The 21004-nt window shown below is 26.3% G+C and overlaps 1 protein-coding gene across 1 annotated transcript; it reads left to right on the forward strand.

Annotated features, from left to right (window-relative positions):
* Positions 1-1349: 1349 nt before the first annotated feature.
* Positions 1350-3314, forward strand: LOC124921114 (protein NRT1/ PTR FAMILY 2.7-like). The gene is made up of 3 exons (XM_047461730.1): positions 1350-1637; positions 1722-2272; positions 2346-3314. The coding sequence occupies exons 1-3, from the start codon at positions 1362-1364 to the stop codon at positions 3193-3195; spliced, it is 1677 nt and encodes a 558-aa protein (XP_047317686.1). The 5' UTR covers positions 1350-1361; the 3' UTR covers positions 3196-3314.
* The last annotated feature ends 17690 nt before the right edge of the window (positions 3315-21004 follow it).

Below are 21004 nucleotides of genomic sequence, written 5' to 3' on the forward strand. Positions count from 1 at the left end.
TAATCATCCAATCTTATTTATTCATGTAATTTTATAGTGACGCTTATATAATATGCCATAAACTTATGGTTGGTGATTATTTTAGCATCTTATTTATTATTAGTAGCGATTTCGTTTGATTTAATTTTTTATTATTGATATTAAAATATATACTAAATTCCTAAATAAATAAACATGAATTATTTAAAAAATTTATAAAAAATTATCAAGAATTATCAATCAGTATATAAGCAAATCTCAATAATAATAAAATATTATGAAGGTGTATTCATTCTAAATGAAATTTTTAGTCTTATCATTTGAATACAAACTTATTTATAGTCCTACAACCACTATATAAAATATCAATTAAATTACAATACTATATACTTATTTACTTTTGAAATCGAGGTTATAAGTTTATCCATATTATCTGGTATATTTTATAAGCTTGATCCACAATTCATGAATAAAGCTTATAGCATGAGAAAAATAAAATAATTTAGAAAGCAAGCATGATTTCCAATACTTTTGATTTTTGTCCCTAGTGTGTTGAGAAAAAGATCTTTATTTAATTGATTGAACTAACTTATCTACCCTTAAGAAACAAATGGATTTTCTTATCAATCTTTAAATTATGATTGAGCTTACATGATCACAAGCAATAAAAAAAAATACTTAGCAAGTTATACATGATATGAATATGGTAAGGTATTTTGAAAATTGTAGTAGTTTTGGTGGTTATTCAATCAACATGTGTAATTGATATGAGGAACTAAATGAAGTAATGGTAATATTAGTGGGGGAAGGTTGTATGTTTGAAGGCAAACTAGCTATAACAAAGAGTGAATTGTTAGATTCTTACTAATAATTTAATTTAGAGCTTAATCTGGATATAAAACTTTGAGTTCTTTTGATTAAACTTCATCAAATAGCGAATTTTTAATTTATCATGCACAAATGAGAATGTATTCCTTTAAAAAGGAGATAACTCTAATGAAAAGGAATCACTAAAACATTCTCATGCTTTTCATGGTTTAATAAAATTTACTTATTTTTTTAAAGATAATAATAATAATAATAATAATAATAAAAGTATAATGTAAGGTTGTGAACAACAACCATCTTTTGATATATGCTGGCGTATCTAAATTCTAAATGTTTGGTGACCTTCTATTTATTATAATATTTTCATTATGAATTTTTTTATTCAAAATGATGCAAAGAGAACCTTTTTTGTGCAATGATCAAACAATTTGCTCATAATTAATTAAAGATATAGACAGTAGGCCCTCTGAGAGTTACATTATTGATCATGTTCACTCTATATATATTTGTGCATATGAGAAAGATAATAAGCTAGACATTAAAAGATCATCACCATGGGAAGCCCAACTGTTGGAGGTGGAGGTGGATGGATCACCATCCCTTTCATTATAGCCACTATGGCCGGATTGACTTTAGCAGCCGGAGGATGGATCAATAACCTGATAGTTTACTTGATTACCGAGTTTAACGTGGCGAGCATCGATGCCACTCAGATCTTTAACGTCGTCAATGGCTGCTCCGCCATGTTTCCTATCCTCGGAGCAATCCTCGCTGACTCCTTTCTTGGCTGCTTCTCTGTTATTTGGATCTCTTCGTTTTTCTCATTACTAGTAAGTACTACCCTTAATTTTCTATCTAATTATATAATCAATCAACCAATCTCTGTTTTTCCTTATGTTAAATGCCATTGACAGGGGATAATACTTCTAACATTAACTGCCACGGTTAACAACTTGAGACCTGTTCCATGTGTGCATGATGAGTCGGCTTTGTGTGAAGGCCCGTCAAAGGTTCAATATGCAGTACTTTACGTTGCCATCACTTTGGCCACCATAGGATTGGGAGGAACGCGGTTCACCTTGGCCACCATGGGGGCAGACCAATTGGATAAACCTAAGCAACAACAGAGCTTCTTTAACTGGTTCATCTTCACCTTGTACACTTCCTCTATGGTGAGTGTCATTGCCATAGTATATGTACAAGACAATGTTAGTTGGGGGCTAGGATTTGGGCTCTGTGTAGCTGCTAATTTGGTGGGCTTGGCCTTGTTCTTGCTCGGAGGTAGACTTTATCGTCGAGTTAAGCCCCAGGGAAGTCCGTTCGCAGGTTTGGCTCGTGTTGTTGTGGCGGCTATTAGAAAGAGACGAACATCCGGCTCTTCTGATTCAGAACGATACTACAATTTCATGCACAAGCGCCCTCAAGAAGAATTAGGAGCCGACCCTACTCCATCAAGTTTCTTCAAGTAAAACAGTAGTTATTACCACTTTTTAGTGCATTAATTATAAAGATTAATTTTTTATTTGAAAATGTTGTAGATTTCTAAATAAGGCGGCTTTGAAAACAGATGGAGATGTGAACGCGGATGGTTCAATCGCGAACCCATGGAAGCTGTGTACAGTCCAACAAGTTGAAGATCTAAAGGTATTAATCAAGCTTTTTCCTTTATGGTCCACTGGCATATTCCTAGCCACCCCATTAGCCATTCAATCGAGTTTAGCCGTCTTACAAGCCTTAGCCATGGACCGGCACCTTGGCCATCATTTCAAGATCCCAGCCGGATCCATGTTCGTGTTCGTTCTCATGTCCGTCTCCCTTACCATAATCCTACTCGACCGCCTCCTCTACCCACTAATAAAACATCTCATAGGAAGGTCTACAACTCCCTTGGAGAGAATTGGAGTTGGTCACTTTATAAACGTGTTGAGCATGGCGGTTTCAGCGTTGGTGGAGTCGAGGCGGCTCAAAGAATCAGCCCTAAAGCCCATGAGCATGCCGGTTCTATGGCTGGCTCCACAGCTGGTCTTAGCTGGGATTGGAGAAGCATTCCATTTTCCGGGGAACTCAGGATTGTATTATCAGGAGTTTCCCGATTCATTAAAGAGTACAGCCACTGCTGCTTTGGCCATGTTTATTGGGATCGCGTTTTACCTAAGCACCGCGATAGTGGGGGTTCTTCGGAGGTCCACCGATTGGCTACCCGATAACATAGACCAAGGTAGGATGGATATTGTTTTCTGGTTGTTGTTCGGGATTGGGTTGCTTAATTTCGGGTATTACTTGGTTTGTGCCCACTTTTACAAATATAGAGTATTAGATGATGATACAACGGGTGAGGTCATGATCAAGAACATTAATGGTGATCGTGATGATCAAGATTCAGCATGATCAATGATCATTGTCAGTCCCTTTATTCATGCAAATAATATGGTAAAATAATCGATGACTGTCGTAATTAAGGGAAATCTTGTATAATAAATATTTGAGTGTAATTTACAAAATATATATTGTGAATGAATTTTCTTTCTCTATATTTTATTATTATAGCTAGCTAGCTTAGCTTAGATTCCTCTTTCTTCAAGAATTAGAAGCAATCCTAGTTGTTGAAACTTTCCATCATTGAAGCTTCTTTTATTTTTATTTTTATTTTCATTATTTTTGGTGGATGCAAGTTCTTATTATCCATGTATGCCAAAGTATTACATTTTTATATCTCCATGTGATAGGGCACATATAGAATTTCGTAACAGAGATCTCGGCTGCTCTACTTTAGGTTTGGTCCAGAAAGAGACATGGGAATTTTGAGCGTCATAGGATGATGAATCTACGTAGATATTTAGAGTTGGATGAATCACTCTTGCCTTGACTCCTCATATGCATGAGATGTGATTCGGAGTTTGTAAAGAAGTTTACGAAGTTAAAGTCGATTTTCGGCTATCTTATTATATAGCTAGTCCTGAAAATCTGCGCTGTTTGTTTTGTTGTCGATGTGTTTTTCCTTCGTGAATTAGTTAGTACTTCCGTGGGGGAGATCTTTTGTTACGAAATCCTCTATGTACCCTTTATAGATAGGGGTAAAAATGTAATATTAGAAGAAAAAAAATTACCCCCTCTTTATAGAGGAGGACACGTAAAAAAACTATAACAAATGATCCTAGCTACTCTAGAGAATTCAATAGAAATTTTGTTATATGTTTAATTTATTTTGTAAATTAAGTTTTTTTTTTGTTGAGAGAACCTAATTAATATATGGTCTTATAGTTATAAAACCTACTGTAATTAAACTATAAATTTAATTTGAGATTTAACATCTCAAGTTCAATTATTTTTTATGATAGGAGTGTACTTTTTATTATGACATTATATTTAAAAAAAATAGTGTTATTAATATGTGATAGAATGTGTGAACTGACAACTTTAGTCATTTAATTAGATAAGAATTTTTGTCAGTACTTAATTTATCTTGATGGTTTAAATTCAAATTCTTTATACTGAGTTAATTTTCTTTTTGAAAATGATTCTTTCACTCTAATTGAAAACGAATTATTTCAAATAACAAGAAAATGAATGAGAAATGAACACTTAAAAATGATTTGATTTTTTTTTTTGGAAGGATAAAATTAGTATGAATAGAGTTGTTTACTTCTTTACTTCATATTTTTATATTTTTAACAAAACTCAAACTAGTCAAAAATAAAATTATATATATTGAAGTAGTGGGTCACCTTAAATAATGCAATATTCAAAACAAAAAATAAAATAATGATGAAAATTTTCCACTCTAAGACTATCACTTTCCTGTAAAACCAATTCAACTATTTATACTGAATCTTAATTGAACAAACAAAATTGAATTTAATCCATGTATATTAAATCAAAATCGTCCATTCTGTTAGTCGGTTTAATATGGTCATCGTCGATCGAACAACCAATTACTCATAATTAAAATTTAAAAATATACATAATTTGATTAGAACTTATAACTAAATATTTTGTTTAATAATTAAGTTTTCATCCATAAAACTAATATAGATAGTTGTTATTTATTTTCAAAAATAAATATACATTGATTTTCATTTTTTAAGCAAAATTTTAGATATAATTATGTATATTATTTAGCAATAATTTTTAGCGAACAAATATAACAAACAAAACCGTTTTTTTAACCAACCAAAAATACTAAATTGATAGTTTGTGATTTTCTCAAACCGTTGTCTACAATTTGGTTATGCATTTCGATGTATAAACTGAATTAATCCAATCGCATATTCCCTAATTGACCAAATCAAATCAAGCCCTTAGTAATCAAGATTTTTATAAATCACAAAATTGTTCCCTCTTACAGAAGTAAGAACATTGTATTATGATACATACTTTCTAGTTCAATTAAATATATGAGCTTTTTTTTATAGAACAAAATATTAAAACATAAATAAAATAATAATTACATTTTGAAAAACAAAACAAAACTGTATACCAATAAAAAAAATTATATATATTTTTCACTAAAGTAATTCTTATATCAAATGTTAAAATTTACTTTAGAGTTTTTAATGTTAGCTAGTCTGATTAATTTTTTTTTTTAAAAGATTCATTAAATAAAAAAATAAAAAACACGACAACGATAAAAGTCTAACATGAGGAAAAAAAAATAAAAACTTATCTTAAAAAAAAATGGGCTGCTTATTTGTCTTTTATCTGGTGGTTATCTAAGAAAGCAAATTTCCTGCAATTAGATATGAGATCGATCCAACAGTTCTGATCGTAATCAGATTAAAATATTGGAATTCCAATTTACAGAAATTGAATACTTCATTTATATTAATTTTTTTCAAAAATTTGTTGAACTGAAAATATATAATTATCAACCCATGTTATTTTCCTACATGCTGATGATGTGGTTATTGACTATGTAACCACTCTCCTTAAAAAAAAAAAAATCTCTCTTTCAATTTTATAATGAGAAGAGAATGAGTCAAATCAAATCAATTGGATCCTAGGAAAAATACAGAAAAAATTAATTCGAGTAGTTTTCTGATTTGGTAGCTAGGTTGTTGAATAGGAATGAAAGCAAAAATTGACTGTTTCTTATGTAATTTCTTTAAAATTTTAATAATGATCATATGAATTTAAATATATGATGTTTATTAAAATTTATAAAAATTAATCAAATTATCTTTGATTATAATTTCAAATAATAATAATTAAAAATAATCTTAAATAAAGTTAAATATCACAATATATGAATTATTGTCAAAAACATAATCATTACACTTAAAAAAAAGGCTAAAAGTAAAGACTGATAATTTACCTAATTGGCATAGAAAAAAAAGACTAGTGATTACAAAATCATATATTATTTTTTTAAAAGAAATATCAAATCAAGCAAAAGTCACACTGTTATTATAATTTGAATAATTAAATAAAAATAATTGTGTCTCCATTTAATTTGATATTTGACATTTTTCATTTAGCCACCAATTATTCTACCTTTATTCCAGTTGTAAAATTCTCACATGTGAATGACATCAAGGGACTCTCAGTGTAGACTGCATCAATTCAATTTCTTAAAGATTATGAGTTCGAGTTTTCAACTATACTCGGACTCAACCCTACTCGTGGAGTGAATTATGCTCTCGATGTTCTAGGTAGGCAACTTTGGTAAAAAAAACCGTCCATATGCATTTTCTACATCCTAGGTCTCTCAAATAGATTCCTTCATGGAACAACTAATTAAACTATACTGGACTTTAATTAGAGAGCTTTAAGTGAAGTAAATTATTACAACTATATATAGTTAGAAGAGAATAAATGGTTGGAAAGGATTCAAAACCTTTAATTTGCTCTATATCTGACATTGGTTTTACAGTTTGTTTGCCAATCATTTAAAATCCATCCATTCTGACATTTATATAATTCTTTCTTGAAAACAAATAGATTCTTATTTGAAGGGTCTCCATTTCTAACATAATTTTTAGCCTAAGTCCAAATTATTATAATATCTTTTATAAAGAATATATTCCCTGCTCGTGCTCTAGCTATATTAAATTCTTATTTATTTATTTGACTGTGAGCTGGTGATCAGATTCGTCTACTTATAATGGTGTAATTACTCTTAATACAAAAATGATTAAATACAATTTTTAGTATTAAGAACTAAATAGAGTTTTCAATTCTGTGTTTCTAATTGCATATGTATATTATAATATATATATATATATATATATATATATATATATATATATATATATATATATATATATATATATAATATTTTCAAAACGCGTCAGATAATTTACCTAGCTATCTAATTATAATCTTCTCTTGAATTTTTTTTTTTAAAATAAAGTAAAATAAAAAAATTCACCCTAAATGATTTTTAGCATTAGAGATTGTCTCGTTTCTTTTTCTACCATTTAAATTAGAGTTAATGTTATATTTTGTTCGATTCAGCACCATGTTTAATCAAATTGAATTTGTTGTTTTTGATTTTTATAATCCGAATAATATTTTCAATCTATGGTGAGTCGTTTGCAGCTCATACATACTGATTGTTGTAGTGATGTTTGTAAAGTCTGCGTACTTCCCTTTAAAAAGTAAAATGAATGAATTTCCTAGATCTGAAGTTGTTTCTTATTTGTTAAATACTGAGTTATATATATATATATATATATATATATATATATATATATATATATATATAAAATGATGCTTAATTTTCAAAGTGTTCGGATTGTCGGGTCGAGAGTTATGGTTAATTTGGATATATATGTGAGAGTAATGGATATTTGAGTTGGATTGTGGGTTGACCTGCCCATAAACTTCAAACGGTTAAAAATAAAATTAAAAATGTTATATGTATGTTTTAAACTTGCAACTTAACAAAACAAGTACAACCTTTTAATCAACTAGACTAATAAGACTTTATATTTTTAATTCTACACTAAATTTGATGAACGTGGGACATTTTAACAAAATAAGTTCTAACTTTTTAACTAACTAATCTATATATATATATAATGAGCTTAATTTTTAAAGTGTTCGGATTGCCGGGTCGGGATCTATAGTTTTAACATTACAAGTTCAACTTTTTAACTAACTAATCTATATATATATATATATATATATATATATATATATATATATATATATGTGTGTGAGAGACTAAATAAATATTTTGGTTGGATTGTGGGTTGACCCGTCCATAAACTTCAAACGATTAAAAATAAAATTAAAAATATTATATGTAGGTTTCAAATTTACAACCTAACAAAACAAGTACAATATTTTAACCAAGTGTGATTGACATGTGGTTTGCCGAGGTATAATATGCCGAATCAATTGAAAATGGTTAAAAAATATGAATCAAATATTTGATTAACCAAAGTGTAAAGTCAAGATTCTAAATGTTAAATATGTGATGAGATATGTGAGAAGATAAGTTATTTTACCGAAGTGAATAAAATGTGAAATGTGAGTGTTAAACATAAATAATCATAACCAAAAAGCATAAATATTCATAACCATTAAACAACCACAATGTTCATAACCAAAAGCACCAAACATATTTAAAAGACAAATGTTCAAAAACTTTATAAATATCATTCAAAAGAAATGAAAGTTCATTAATGGTTCTCCTTTCAATCTTCTTTGCATCCATGGAACTCATCACATAATCTATCAAAATATTCTCCACCAACAAAACATTTTTTATCTATGAAATCAATAAAACAACAAAATAAATACCAAAACTTAAAAATGTTACATATTCATAAAAATCAAAGGATCTACAAATGAAATACATTCGTGGTCATCTCATTAACAACCTGGATAGTTGTATTATTGATTGTGCGTATATCCTCTAGGAGAATATACATTCCATCAAAGGATAAGGGACTTTCGATGGGATATTTTGATGGGATAACTACTCGTAGCCTCCATTTGAGCTTGCATGCTTGTTATATTTGAAATAGTTGATGCAAGCTCCGTCTTGACGGTTTGGAGCTAGTGGATTCAAAAGAAATACTTGCTTCTATCTCTAGTGTCGTTTGATTCTCATTGTCGGAACTTAAGTCGTAGAAATGATTGGAGGAGCTTGTAGTCATTGATAGCAATCAATTGCGAGTAGAACGAATTGAAAACATGATGAAATGATGAAAAGAAAGAGTTTGATAAAAAGAGAAATGATATGATAAGAAATGTTGAAGATATAGAAGATAGGTTGAAGATATGGAAGATAGGAAAGATATGTTGAAATGATGAAATGATGAAGAGAGTGAAATGATGGCATGTGAGAGTGGAAAAGACATAGTTGGTTGATCGAATTAATGGTGAAACGAGAATCGATGAGATATAATTTAATAAGGCTCGCACTAATTTTGCATTGAATGTTTATTAATATTTAAAAAAAATATATTTTACAAATTAGGGATGGCAAAGAATACTCATATACCCGATATCTGTGGGTATCTGATAGTTGGGTTCGAATATTTTAAATCGGGTTTGGGGTCGGGCATGGAGAGAGGGAGAAAGTACGCGGTCGGGTATGGGGATTAGAGTGTGCGAAATTCAAACCCGATACCCGATACCCGACTATTTTAATATTAAAATTATTTTTTATTAAAGTTTAATGTGTGACTTTTTAAATACTTCATCATTACAAATGTATCATAAATACATTATTTAATTTGATCTTATCTGCACTTCACTCCAAACATAGTCATAAGAGCATCAGCAGCGCACAAGACATTTGCCCTCTTATTTTGTCAAATTTATATTCCACCTCAGCAGAAAACGGGCACACATTATACTACAAAACACTCCAATGCTTCCGCACGCTCTCTTATCTAAATAATTTAAAAATAAATTTTATTTATACTATTTTAAATAAATAACTAATTTATACTATTATAACTAATATTCCTATATATTATAGAAGAATTTGAGAATTTAAACCCTTAAAAACGTGTTAATATAATTAATAAAAAAATATATTAATTTATTTAAAATATATATTTATTAATTAAATATATAAGTAATATTCCTTTATTATATATTATAGAAAAATTTGAGAATTTCATCCTTAAAACATGTTAATATAATTAATAGAAAAATATATTAATTTATTTGAAATATATATTTATTAATTAAATATATATATAACTAATATTAAAATTGAAATATAAAATATTTTTATAAATTTGAGAATATATAACTATATTATAGGAAAATTTGATAATATATAACTAATATTTCAATATTATAATAAAATATAAAATATTTTTATAATTTAATATATAATTAATATTCTATATTATTCTAAAATTTTAGAATATATATTTATTTAATGTTATTATAATGTTACTTAAAAATAAGAAAAAATATTATAATTAAATAAAAAAAATGGCACTGCCCTCTTTTTGTTTTTATCTCCAATGCAAAAAATGAAAAAAAATAATGACCTGCCCTTTTCCACACTGTTCGATGCGGGCACAGGTCATGCGCTGGAGATGCTCTAACACTACACTCCAATTTTAATTTTCTTATATTCCCAAAAAAATATTTTTCTACATTAATTTTCAACTTCAACTTTTATTTTAAGAGAAATGATAGAGAGTAGGAAAGAATTGACAAGAATATGTAGGGAAATGATGTGTCATTCTCTCCTATTAGATTTTCAATCCAATAGAAGGATGACACGTCATTTCCCTATATATTCCTGTCAATTTTTTCTCGCTCTCTATCATTTCCCTTATTTTAACTAGCGAGGTTTCCGTACATTTGTACGGTTAAAAACAAAATAACAATTTTATTATCACCTACTTACCGACTCATTTTCGTCAATCTTTATTAACTCACTTCGGTTAACCAACAATCTTATTTTCACCCACTTACCAACTCACTTTCATTAGCCAACATGTTCTATATTACTCAACCATCTCCTCTTTACCAAGCTTTATCAACTCATTTTCGACAAACAACAATATTATTCTCACCCACTTACCAAGGGTGAGATTCGAACCCTCGATCTTTATTATGTAGAATGAATACTTAACAATTACACCACTTAAACTTTTTGATTCTTTTTATAAATTTATGTATGAATATATAATTGATATGACTAACAATCATATATATTATATATAGAATGTTATATATATAAAAAATAAATTATATAAACGAATTTAAAATATTATTAGTCTAATTATTTAAAATGGTGAAGTTATATTATTAAAAATGCCATACGTTCATCAATTTTGAAGTTGATTTTAAAATATAAAATAGTATTAGCCTAGTTAGTTAAAATATTAAACTTATATTTTGAGGTTGCAAGTTCAAAATTTATGTTTGTCACATTTTTATTTAATTTTTCAAGTTTATATGTGGGCAGGTCAATCCGACCCAAGTATCCATTTTTTCTCACATATATATCCAAATTAACCACAGCTCTCGATCCGGCAATCCGAACACTTTAAAAATTAAAAATATTAATTATTATATATATATAACACAAAATAATACTCTCTCTCATCATTCTTTCATATTCAATTTGTAATTTTTTTTAATATTTATTATACTTTTTTTCCACTCTAGTTTATCTTCTTTATGATTTACAAAAATTATGAGGTAGGTAAGTAATGTTTTTATTTGCATTTTTAATATTTTGATATTACTATTATTTATTAAAGTTGTGTTTCTTTTCTTCAATTTTTATAATCTTATAAATATTTTAATTGGTAATGGGTCAGGGTACCCGGGGATCGGGTACCCGACGAATCGGGGATGTGGATAAAAGTAGAGATATCGTTAGGTTCGAGGTCGGATAGTGAAATAAAAATCGGGTTCGGGGATGGGTACTTCACTACCCGTCGGGTAGGGTATCGTTGTCATCCCTACACATTATAATGCTAAAAGATTATCTATAATTGTTAATTTGAAATATATTGCTAATAGATTACTAATAGATGTTTTCAAAATTATTAAATATATGTCATGTAATTTGCAATAATATAATATCATACAATTGCAGAATTATTTGCGGAAAATATATATATATATATATAATGTTTAATGCAAAACATAATGCTAGTATATTACAAATATGTCAAACGATATTTTCAAAAGTAATAAATATTAAGGCAATGTAGTTTGTAATAATATCATAAATAGTTGTGAATAGATTATATATAAGAATTAATGCATAACTTAATACTATTATATTACGAATATTTTAAAAAATATTTACAAAAGTATTATATAAAATTGTATTATAGTTTGTACTAATACCTTATAATAAAATTGCAGTATCAGTTGTGAATAGATTATTTATTTGTGTTAATTTAATATATATTACAAATTTCTTTATCAATATTATCTCAGTTACTTAGAATTTAATTTGTAATAATCACAATCTTATTTTTTTAATATTATTTTTTATAATAATTAAAAAATATATATATTTTATTGCAAAACATTTTGCAAACAGATATTATCAACTTGATTATGTGGTTTTCTTATTACTAGTTTAGTTGCAAGAATATATATTAATAGAAATTTAGAATAAAATATTAGATTTTTTCCATTTTTAGTGATATATTTTACAATATATATTTTCAAAAATATAATTTTTTTTAAAATATGTTTTTGATTGAAAATATAATTGGAAAATTTACAATATTTCAAATTTATATTGCCACGTGGATTGCAGTTTTTAAAAACTTGCATTAAAAGAAGAAATGTTCCACATATATGTTGTGATTTGACAAAAAAAATTTAGTGATATATACATGTAATGTCAGGGACGGATCTATGTAGGGTTCGAATGGGATGAAGGCATGAGGCACACCCTGAAAAAAAAAATTATAGTTCATATTTAACTATACCCGCTAATTTTTTTTAAAAAAATTCAATATATTTCAATGTTTATTTATCTAATTATTAAAAATAAGATAAAACTTACTTTTATCAATTAGTTTTATACTGAATTTTTTCGCTATTTTTTTAAACTCACCTCAATTTTTTTTAAGCCCACTTCAACCCTATTTTCTGGGTCTGTTTCTGTAGTCACCACGCCGACCGACGGTATCACTTACGAAGGATAATTATGATTTTTTTTTACAAAATTCTGTCTTTATTGCTTCATTTATAGAATTACTTGTTATTTATTTCAATATAAAATTATTTTTTACCATTAAATAATTTACAAGATTGAGTTTTAAATTACCTAATCAATTATATAGTACGTAGTAATTAGCAACATACCTTCCCTTTTAATCAACCCCTTCATTGTTATCTGTGTAAGTAATACTCATTTACTTTATAAAAATAAAAATGTTAGCTTACCAAAAATATTTTAATTCAATCCCTTAAAATTAAAATTATGAATGATTTTCAATGAAATGAATTAATGGTATTAGATCATTTGATCGACCCTCTTATCTTATATTATAATATATATATATATATATATATATATATATATATATATATATATATATATATATATATATATATATATATATATATATATATATATTAAATTTCAAGGATTTGGAATAGAAATCATGAGCCTTTAGCTAGTTAAATTAATATGGAAAAAAATATAGAGAGGAGAAAGCAAAAGTAGACATGAAGAAGGAATCCTGTGAAAACAACCTATCAATGCCGCCCTTTTTGTCCCATTAATTATTTTTGAATTATGTTTAATATTATCTGTGCATAATAATTAAGTCTTTCTTATATATGCCAATATATATATATATAATTATGTTAGTGGTTATATTATTTGTTTATTTAATTGGATAATCTTAGTGCATTTCACCCTTTGAAAAAATTGTTAATTATTTGGGGAGAAAAAATATTAATCTTAATTTATTTTCATTATATAAATAGGTTATGCATTCGGGAAATATTAACTACTGATATTCTGTTAATTTATATTTACGTGAACAAATTAATATGCTGGTATTCATCTCAAATATAAGCCTCAAGTTATTTAATTTTTTTATAGGTCAAAGACAAAGGAAGAGGGAATTTAGCATATTATAAAAAGATCTGGCTTTTTTAGTTTGACTTGAAAATTGAGGAATCACTTTAACAACAAAAGGAAAAGTGAAGGACTATATATATAGGATGATTGTTGAGCATGCTCTTCTATCTTTATCTTATGTATTCAATTTTTTTATGTAGGGCTTGAAGATGAAGCATAAAGATCATCATCTCTTTTTTCTTTTTTTTTTATTGTAATAGTGTTATTGATATTTAGAGTCTCTTTAAAGAAGGCGGTGTTTATTAGGTTATGTCAGAAAATATTTGTGGTGTAGACAACTAGACCTGCGGGTCTCAAAAAAATATATTACATCTCTATTATTTTTTGGTGAATAATTTGGTTACAAAGGAATAGTAATCTTTTTAACAACATCAATTGCCTTGCAAATCAAACACAATTTTATTATAATGACAATAAGAGGTTAGATCTGAAAACCATTAATTCATATTCTATTAAGGATCTCATTTCCCTCTCATAACAAAAATTATATATAATGATTTTTATCTATTTGTTTCATTTCTCTCCTCCTTTGTGATGCTTTTGTTGATATGAAATATAACCAATTTTAGAAGAAAAAAAATGTTATTATTTTTCTCAATTTAGTGAACCACATAGACTCATAGTGACATTTTAATTAGAACTTTCAACCCATTTTTTCTTACCTCCATTAATTCTACAAAGAGGCTATTTAACTATATCACAATAACTCATAAATATTATTACTTCTATTTTCAAGTTCTCAATAAAAATTGAATCAGAGATATACAAATAAGGTAATATCTTGGGTGGGTGATCATATTCTTATTTGAGATGTTAAAGGTTTAAATATAGCCATTAATATTAAAAAGAAAAATCACCTTCTTAATATAGAAGTCAATAAAAATATTATATAAATAATTGTTTTTATAAATATATTCTTGTTAAGGATATAATGATAATAGTGTCTATTAAATTTTGGGATATCACCAGCAATTTGGTAGGAACTTGTATTGATAAAATAAAATTAAGAACAATGATTTAATGTTGTATTAATTTATTATCCAGTTAATTATTTGAATGATTGCTATATGAAATGTTGAAATATTTTTTTTAAAGGGAAAAAGTGCCTTCCTATTGATTATAATGATATGATTTGTTTAGGGTACGAAGTTAAAATCAATTATAATATTTATCATTGTTTCTATACATGTTTTGCATTATTGTTTGGTTGTGCATTTGTTTGTATTTGGATTGTTTAATATTTTAATATTTTAATGAACAATTCCCTTATGACTCAAATTGAATTTGTGTTCGATTTTTTTTTTAGTACAAGTTATTCTGAAAATTTGTGAAAAAATTTGTAAGGATTTGCTTTTCAAATTTGGAGAATCAGTCATTTTAGCAATTTGATTTAATCAATTGAGATTTTTTTTAAGGAAAGAGACTAGCGATGACCCTACACTCATGACATCTACCTCAATTTAAGACGTTTTAAGTGAGAATCGAATCAGTGATATTTAGTCTTTAATGAACCACTCTTACTCTTGTTACGTGTTACTTGAGTTATCTTAATGGGTCCTATTTTTTCAAATTAATCAATTAAGATTCTTGAGCATATTTGTTCCTTTTATTAGCAATTATTTTTAAATGAATGAGAAAAACAATAACAAAAATAAAAATTTTACAGAAATTTTTTAAAAAATCAAAACCAAATATAAAAAGTAGCCATATTGAAAGAGTACTATAAACTTTAATGTAGTTACATGTAGAATACTCAACTTAACTAAAATTTAATACAAATCAAGAAAAAAAATAGTTCATTTTAAATTCTTTAAGGAGAATATGAATTTTCAAACATTTAAACCATAAACCATCTCATTCAAGGTTTCGTGTGAGACTCAACAAAACTAAAAATGTTGCTTTCAAATAGAAAATAAATTTATTAAAAACTAAAATTCTGGCCTAATCTTATTAAATGTGGAAACTTATAAGAAAATTGTGAATTGCATATAATTGTTGTCTTAAGCAAAACAGAAATAATAATAATTTCTTATTCCACTAAAAGAAATATGGAGTACCCAACATAATGAGATAATGACATTTCAACCCCTCAAGTTGATGATCCAAATTTAATGCAAACTTCTTTTCAAAGGACCAATGCCAAGATGATACCTACCTTGTGTAATATAAATATATAAAATAAATTTAATATTGTGTGGTGGTTAATTATCTTATATTATCGATTATATGCAAACAATAGTATACATACTTAGGTCTTTTGATATATAGAGTACTTCATGATTAACCAATATATAACATCAATTAAATACCAAAATATCATCATTTTACTTTGATTAATTATAAAAAAACTTAAAAATTGATAAGAGCTTGTTCGGAATAGAGTGAAAAATTTGTTCAAATTCTGATTTAATTTGGTTATAACCTCTTATTTAAAAAGTAATTATTCGAATTGATAATTTAATAATTGAAAGAGAAAATTTGGGAGAGAAAATTCGAGAAGGAATTACGTGCCACGATAAAAAAAAAATAACAAATTTCTCTCTCTACTCTATCTCTTCCCTGTCTTCAATTTTATCGTTTTTTCAACCCTCACTCAATTCTCCCTCTTTCTCAATTTCTTTTTATAAATAGACATAAAATGTATAAATATATAATGATAAATTATAAAATAATAATTTAAAATAAATAATATTTTAGTAAATTAATTTAGTGATTTAATTATTAACCAGAGATAAATAAAATAATATTTAATTATTTTGAATGGTTTAAATAACTAAAAATAAAGATTAATAAGTTTATACTAAGACAAGTTTTTATGGAAAATGAATAAAGAACTTTTAATTTGTTTCTAAATTCAAAATAAAAATATAACATATGCCAATATATATCATTATGCTAATCATATTTCAAATTCAATTTAAATTATTCTCCAATATATAAAATAATGAAATGAAAAATTATTCATATAGAGAAACAAATTCAGAAACAATGAATTTTTGAATGACTGCTATAGAAGCACATATATTTGTCTTGTTTGAGTACATCCATAAATTGAATTGTGACTATATACTGAATTTTAATTTATTGTTAAAATTCCATATTTTTTTTTTCATATAATATAAGTATTAATTTTTATTTTTTTTCAATCAGGATTTATTCTAAAAAAAATAACACAATTTTGTTTTAATTTAAATATTTTAATAAAAATAAAACTGAAATGCCTACAAATATTAAATTCTATATGAGAATAAAATAAAAAATAATATATATATATATATATATATATATATATATATATATATTTAGAACGCTGAGTTCTGATTCTCCTATGAATTAGGACTAATCCTCGCTGGTTAAATACATAGTCTGCAAACACACTTAAATATTTAATCCAGCGTAAAATTTGTCGACTAAAGGAATCGAACCCACAATCTATATTCCTTCCTCTTTTCACAATTTTTTTTTATCATTTTTCTACTCCTTACTTATTTTCAAATATTTTTTAACTTAAAAATAATATTTAATGATATTTTGAGGAAGTGAATATTTTTTTTGGTAAAAAAGTTAAAATGATATTAATTTATAATGATACAATAAAAAAAACAACAATTTAAAATATAATATATTTTAATTAGTGAATTGATGGATGAGAGTGAGAATGTAATTATGTTGAATTATATATAATTATTTAAATAACACAATTTGTACAAACTTTTATATTCGAGTTGGTTTTATGTCTTGTTTATACGAATTTTTATTTAGCCGAATCGGATTACTTATTTTTAAAATTCGAATAATACTTTGAGTTTTGGGTACGTCGTCTGATGTCTATACCTTCCGATTATTTTTGTGATCTTTTTTCTCGAATTCGTGTTTGTTTTTTTCTTAATAAAAAATATATAAAATTAACGGATTTGTAATTTTTTTCATTTGTTCAATAAAAAATTATTTTAAACTGATATTTAATTTGAAGGTTTTTTTTATCGATGTCATGATTCGTATGAGTTTTTCATTATGTTGACCATATAAATGATAATTATTATTTGACAAACAAAAATTCAGAAAGACAATTTTTGCTGTCTCTTAATCTTATTCTACTTCATTACTTACTGATATTGAACTAATATGAGTTTTTCTTTGGAACCACCATAAAAAAATATACATATATTTATTAGATATTTTTTATTGTAATTTTAATTAGGCATACTTTTTAATCTTTAAATTCTCAGGTTTGATTTTATAAATATTATTTTGTATTATTGGTAAATTAATTTTTTTATATTAACTTTATGTATAAAATAATTAGAAATAACTTTATTAAAAAATAAAATGGTTGATTTTTTTTCTAAGAAATTGTAATGGTTGATGGAGGCACTGTGACCCTACAAATTAAATATCCATATCTGTTTTATTTGGCCAGCAGTAGAAGTTATGTATTAAATGTCATTAATTAACATATAATATAATTCTTTGTGAGAATAATTCTTTGCTTGCATTATTTTTTGGACAGCACACATGATCATTTGTAAGCTCGTTTTTTATAAAAAAAAATTAAAATCGTGCTTGTTTGGAATTTCTTTTCTAGTCTTAGTCTGGCTTTAGAATATAAGCAAAAATAAACAATCTCTAAGAAAGATTACTGTCTTTTCTTTACTATCTCTTGACATAAAATTACTCTATGGTTTAGTCATGATGAACAAAAAAAAAAAGGAAAGTTATTGAATTTTCTGAATGAATTGATTAAAAAAGCTCTTACATATTTGTAGCAATAACTCCTTCAACATATGTAAATCAAATAAACTCTAATTTAATGTATATTTTATTATGATTTTAGTTCATTTTAAAATCTTAGAAGTCAAATTTGAACTCAAAATCTTTGATTTTTAGACACTAAAACTCTTGAACTATTGATTTGTTTATGCAATTGTTTATATCTTTCACACTAATAAATTTAGGTCTTCTTGTTTGATTTTTGATAAACTCTTAATAAATCAAATATAGTATGTTAGATTTTGAAAAGAATAGTATTTATAGAATAATGAGTTTATTCAATATGTTATCATTTTTATTTGGTCAAAAATAAAATAAAATATAATTGGTAAAAACAAATATAATTCTTGTAACATATTTAAAAAATTATCAAAAAGTTATAATTTTTAATCGCATCTTTTATATTAAATAAAAATAAATTATATTATTTTTGTAATTCTAACCTGTATTAGTTTTAAAACTTGACTCAATTTGTTTAGATTGTAAAAAAAAATAAGAGAATAATGTGTAAATTTTTATGGGATTTTCTAATTCATTATTTTGTTATTTAGTTAATTGAGATAAGGTTTTAAAGATCAAGAAGGTTTAGATATTCCAAATCATATTTCTTTTAATAATGTTCTTATATCAAAATGGTGTAGTAGATTTGCAATGAATCCAAATAGTCTTTGAGCATCGATAATCAAATGTAAGTATGATAATTATTGGTCTAGTTGGTTCACCAAAATGTTTAATTATCTAGCAGGATGTAGGGGTGAACAAACGGGTAAAACCAATCTGTTTTATTTGATCCGTATTAAATCCAAACTAAATTTATCCAATCCAAACCATTTTACTAATTAATACGGATCTGATATGAATTGAATAGAATATGGTTGAGACAATCCAAACTAAAAAATATTTATATATTTATAAATGTCAACTTGAAATTATTTAATAATTTTAAAATAATTGAATTATTCAAATTCAATCCGAATTAAACTCAATCCGAATTTAATCCAAACCGAAATAGTTAATTTAATTTTGTAATTCGATTCGGATTAGTCCGTTAAATGCTCACCTCTTGGATTAAAAAAATCTAATTACTTAATTTATTTTATTATTTAATGTTTAATATGTTTAATTAAAAAAAGTATTAAAATTTTAATTTTATAATTAATTTTGTTTATTTATAATTTGATCTGAAAGAAAAAAAATTGTTGACTAAACGATGCAAAAATAAGTAAAAAATATATTATACTGAGGTGAAATTTAGTTTAAAGAAAAATAAATTGAAAAATATATTTTTATTTAGATAGTTTGGATAATTTGTATAATCTTAATCCAATCCGAATTTAATCCGATCCGAACTCAATTCGATTCGGACTCAATCCGATCCAATCTCAATTCAATCCGAAATATCCAATCCAAAATATACAATCTGAATTAGTATTTCAGATTCGGATCGGATTGGATTTCAGATTAATTCACCTAATACTCACCTTTAGCGGGATGTAGTATTTGAAGGGGAACTTATTTTATGTGGAAAAGTTTTCGTGAACCGTCTAAATTCATTGTGGGGGATGGTTCTTCGATTAGATTTTGGAACGACATTTGGTGTAGTGTCAAAAGTCTAGCTACGACGTATCATTAGCTTGTTTTCATTGCTATATATAGAAATGTCATAGTTAATGACATGTTTGATCACCGACCTAGTGGTATTGCTAGCCGAATTAGATATAAAAAGAGATTAAACATTATGGAGACTTCGTTCTATAATAGAGTTTTACTTTTTGAAGGACACAAGCAAGTGTCACAGTCAGATTGTGCGTTGGCAAGATATGAATAGTTTTCTTGTGGGCAGGGACGGATCCAAGTATCCGAGTTGGAGAAAGCTTGAAAAAAATTTAGGGTGCCTTAAAAAAATAACGAAAAAATTATGGATAAAACGAGAGTGAATAAATGTAATTTTTGTTTTTTTTAAATTAAATTAAAAAAATAGTGTATTAAATTAAAAAATTTAAGAAATTAGGGGGTAATGTCACATTAGTACCGTAAAATAAAAACATTTTTTTTCGGGGTTGGCTTCAGCCCACCCGAGCCCTACATAGATCCGCCCTGCATGTAGGACATTGATACAAGTTGTTCGCTAAGAAGATTCTATATAATTTTTGTTGGGAGAAACTTTAGGAGTCAAAGATTTCATCTAAGATCTCATTCTTTGGATGAAACGTTATTTATGGTGGAACTCTAACGGAAGATGTGTGAATAGAAAAATATTATATTATGGTTAGTCGTATGTGTCACAAAGATGTTGAATCGAAAACTCACTTACTTTTACATTGTCTGCTATGATTTGAATCCCCCAAGTATGACATGCTTGAAACAATCTGTAAAAAT

The sequence above is a fragment of the Impatiens glandulifera genome, chromosome 1, assembly GCF_907164915.1.
Source record: "Impatiens glandulifera chromosome 1, dImpGla2.1, whole genome shotgun sequence".
In the NCBI taxonomy this organism is placed as follows: domain Eukaryota; kingdom Viridiplantae; phylum Streptophyta; class Magnoliopsida; order Ericales; family Balsaminaceae; genus Impatiens; species Impatiens glandulifera.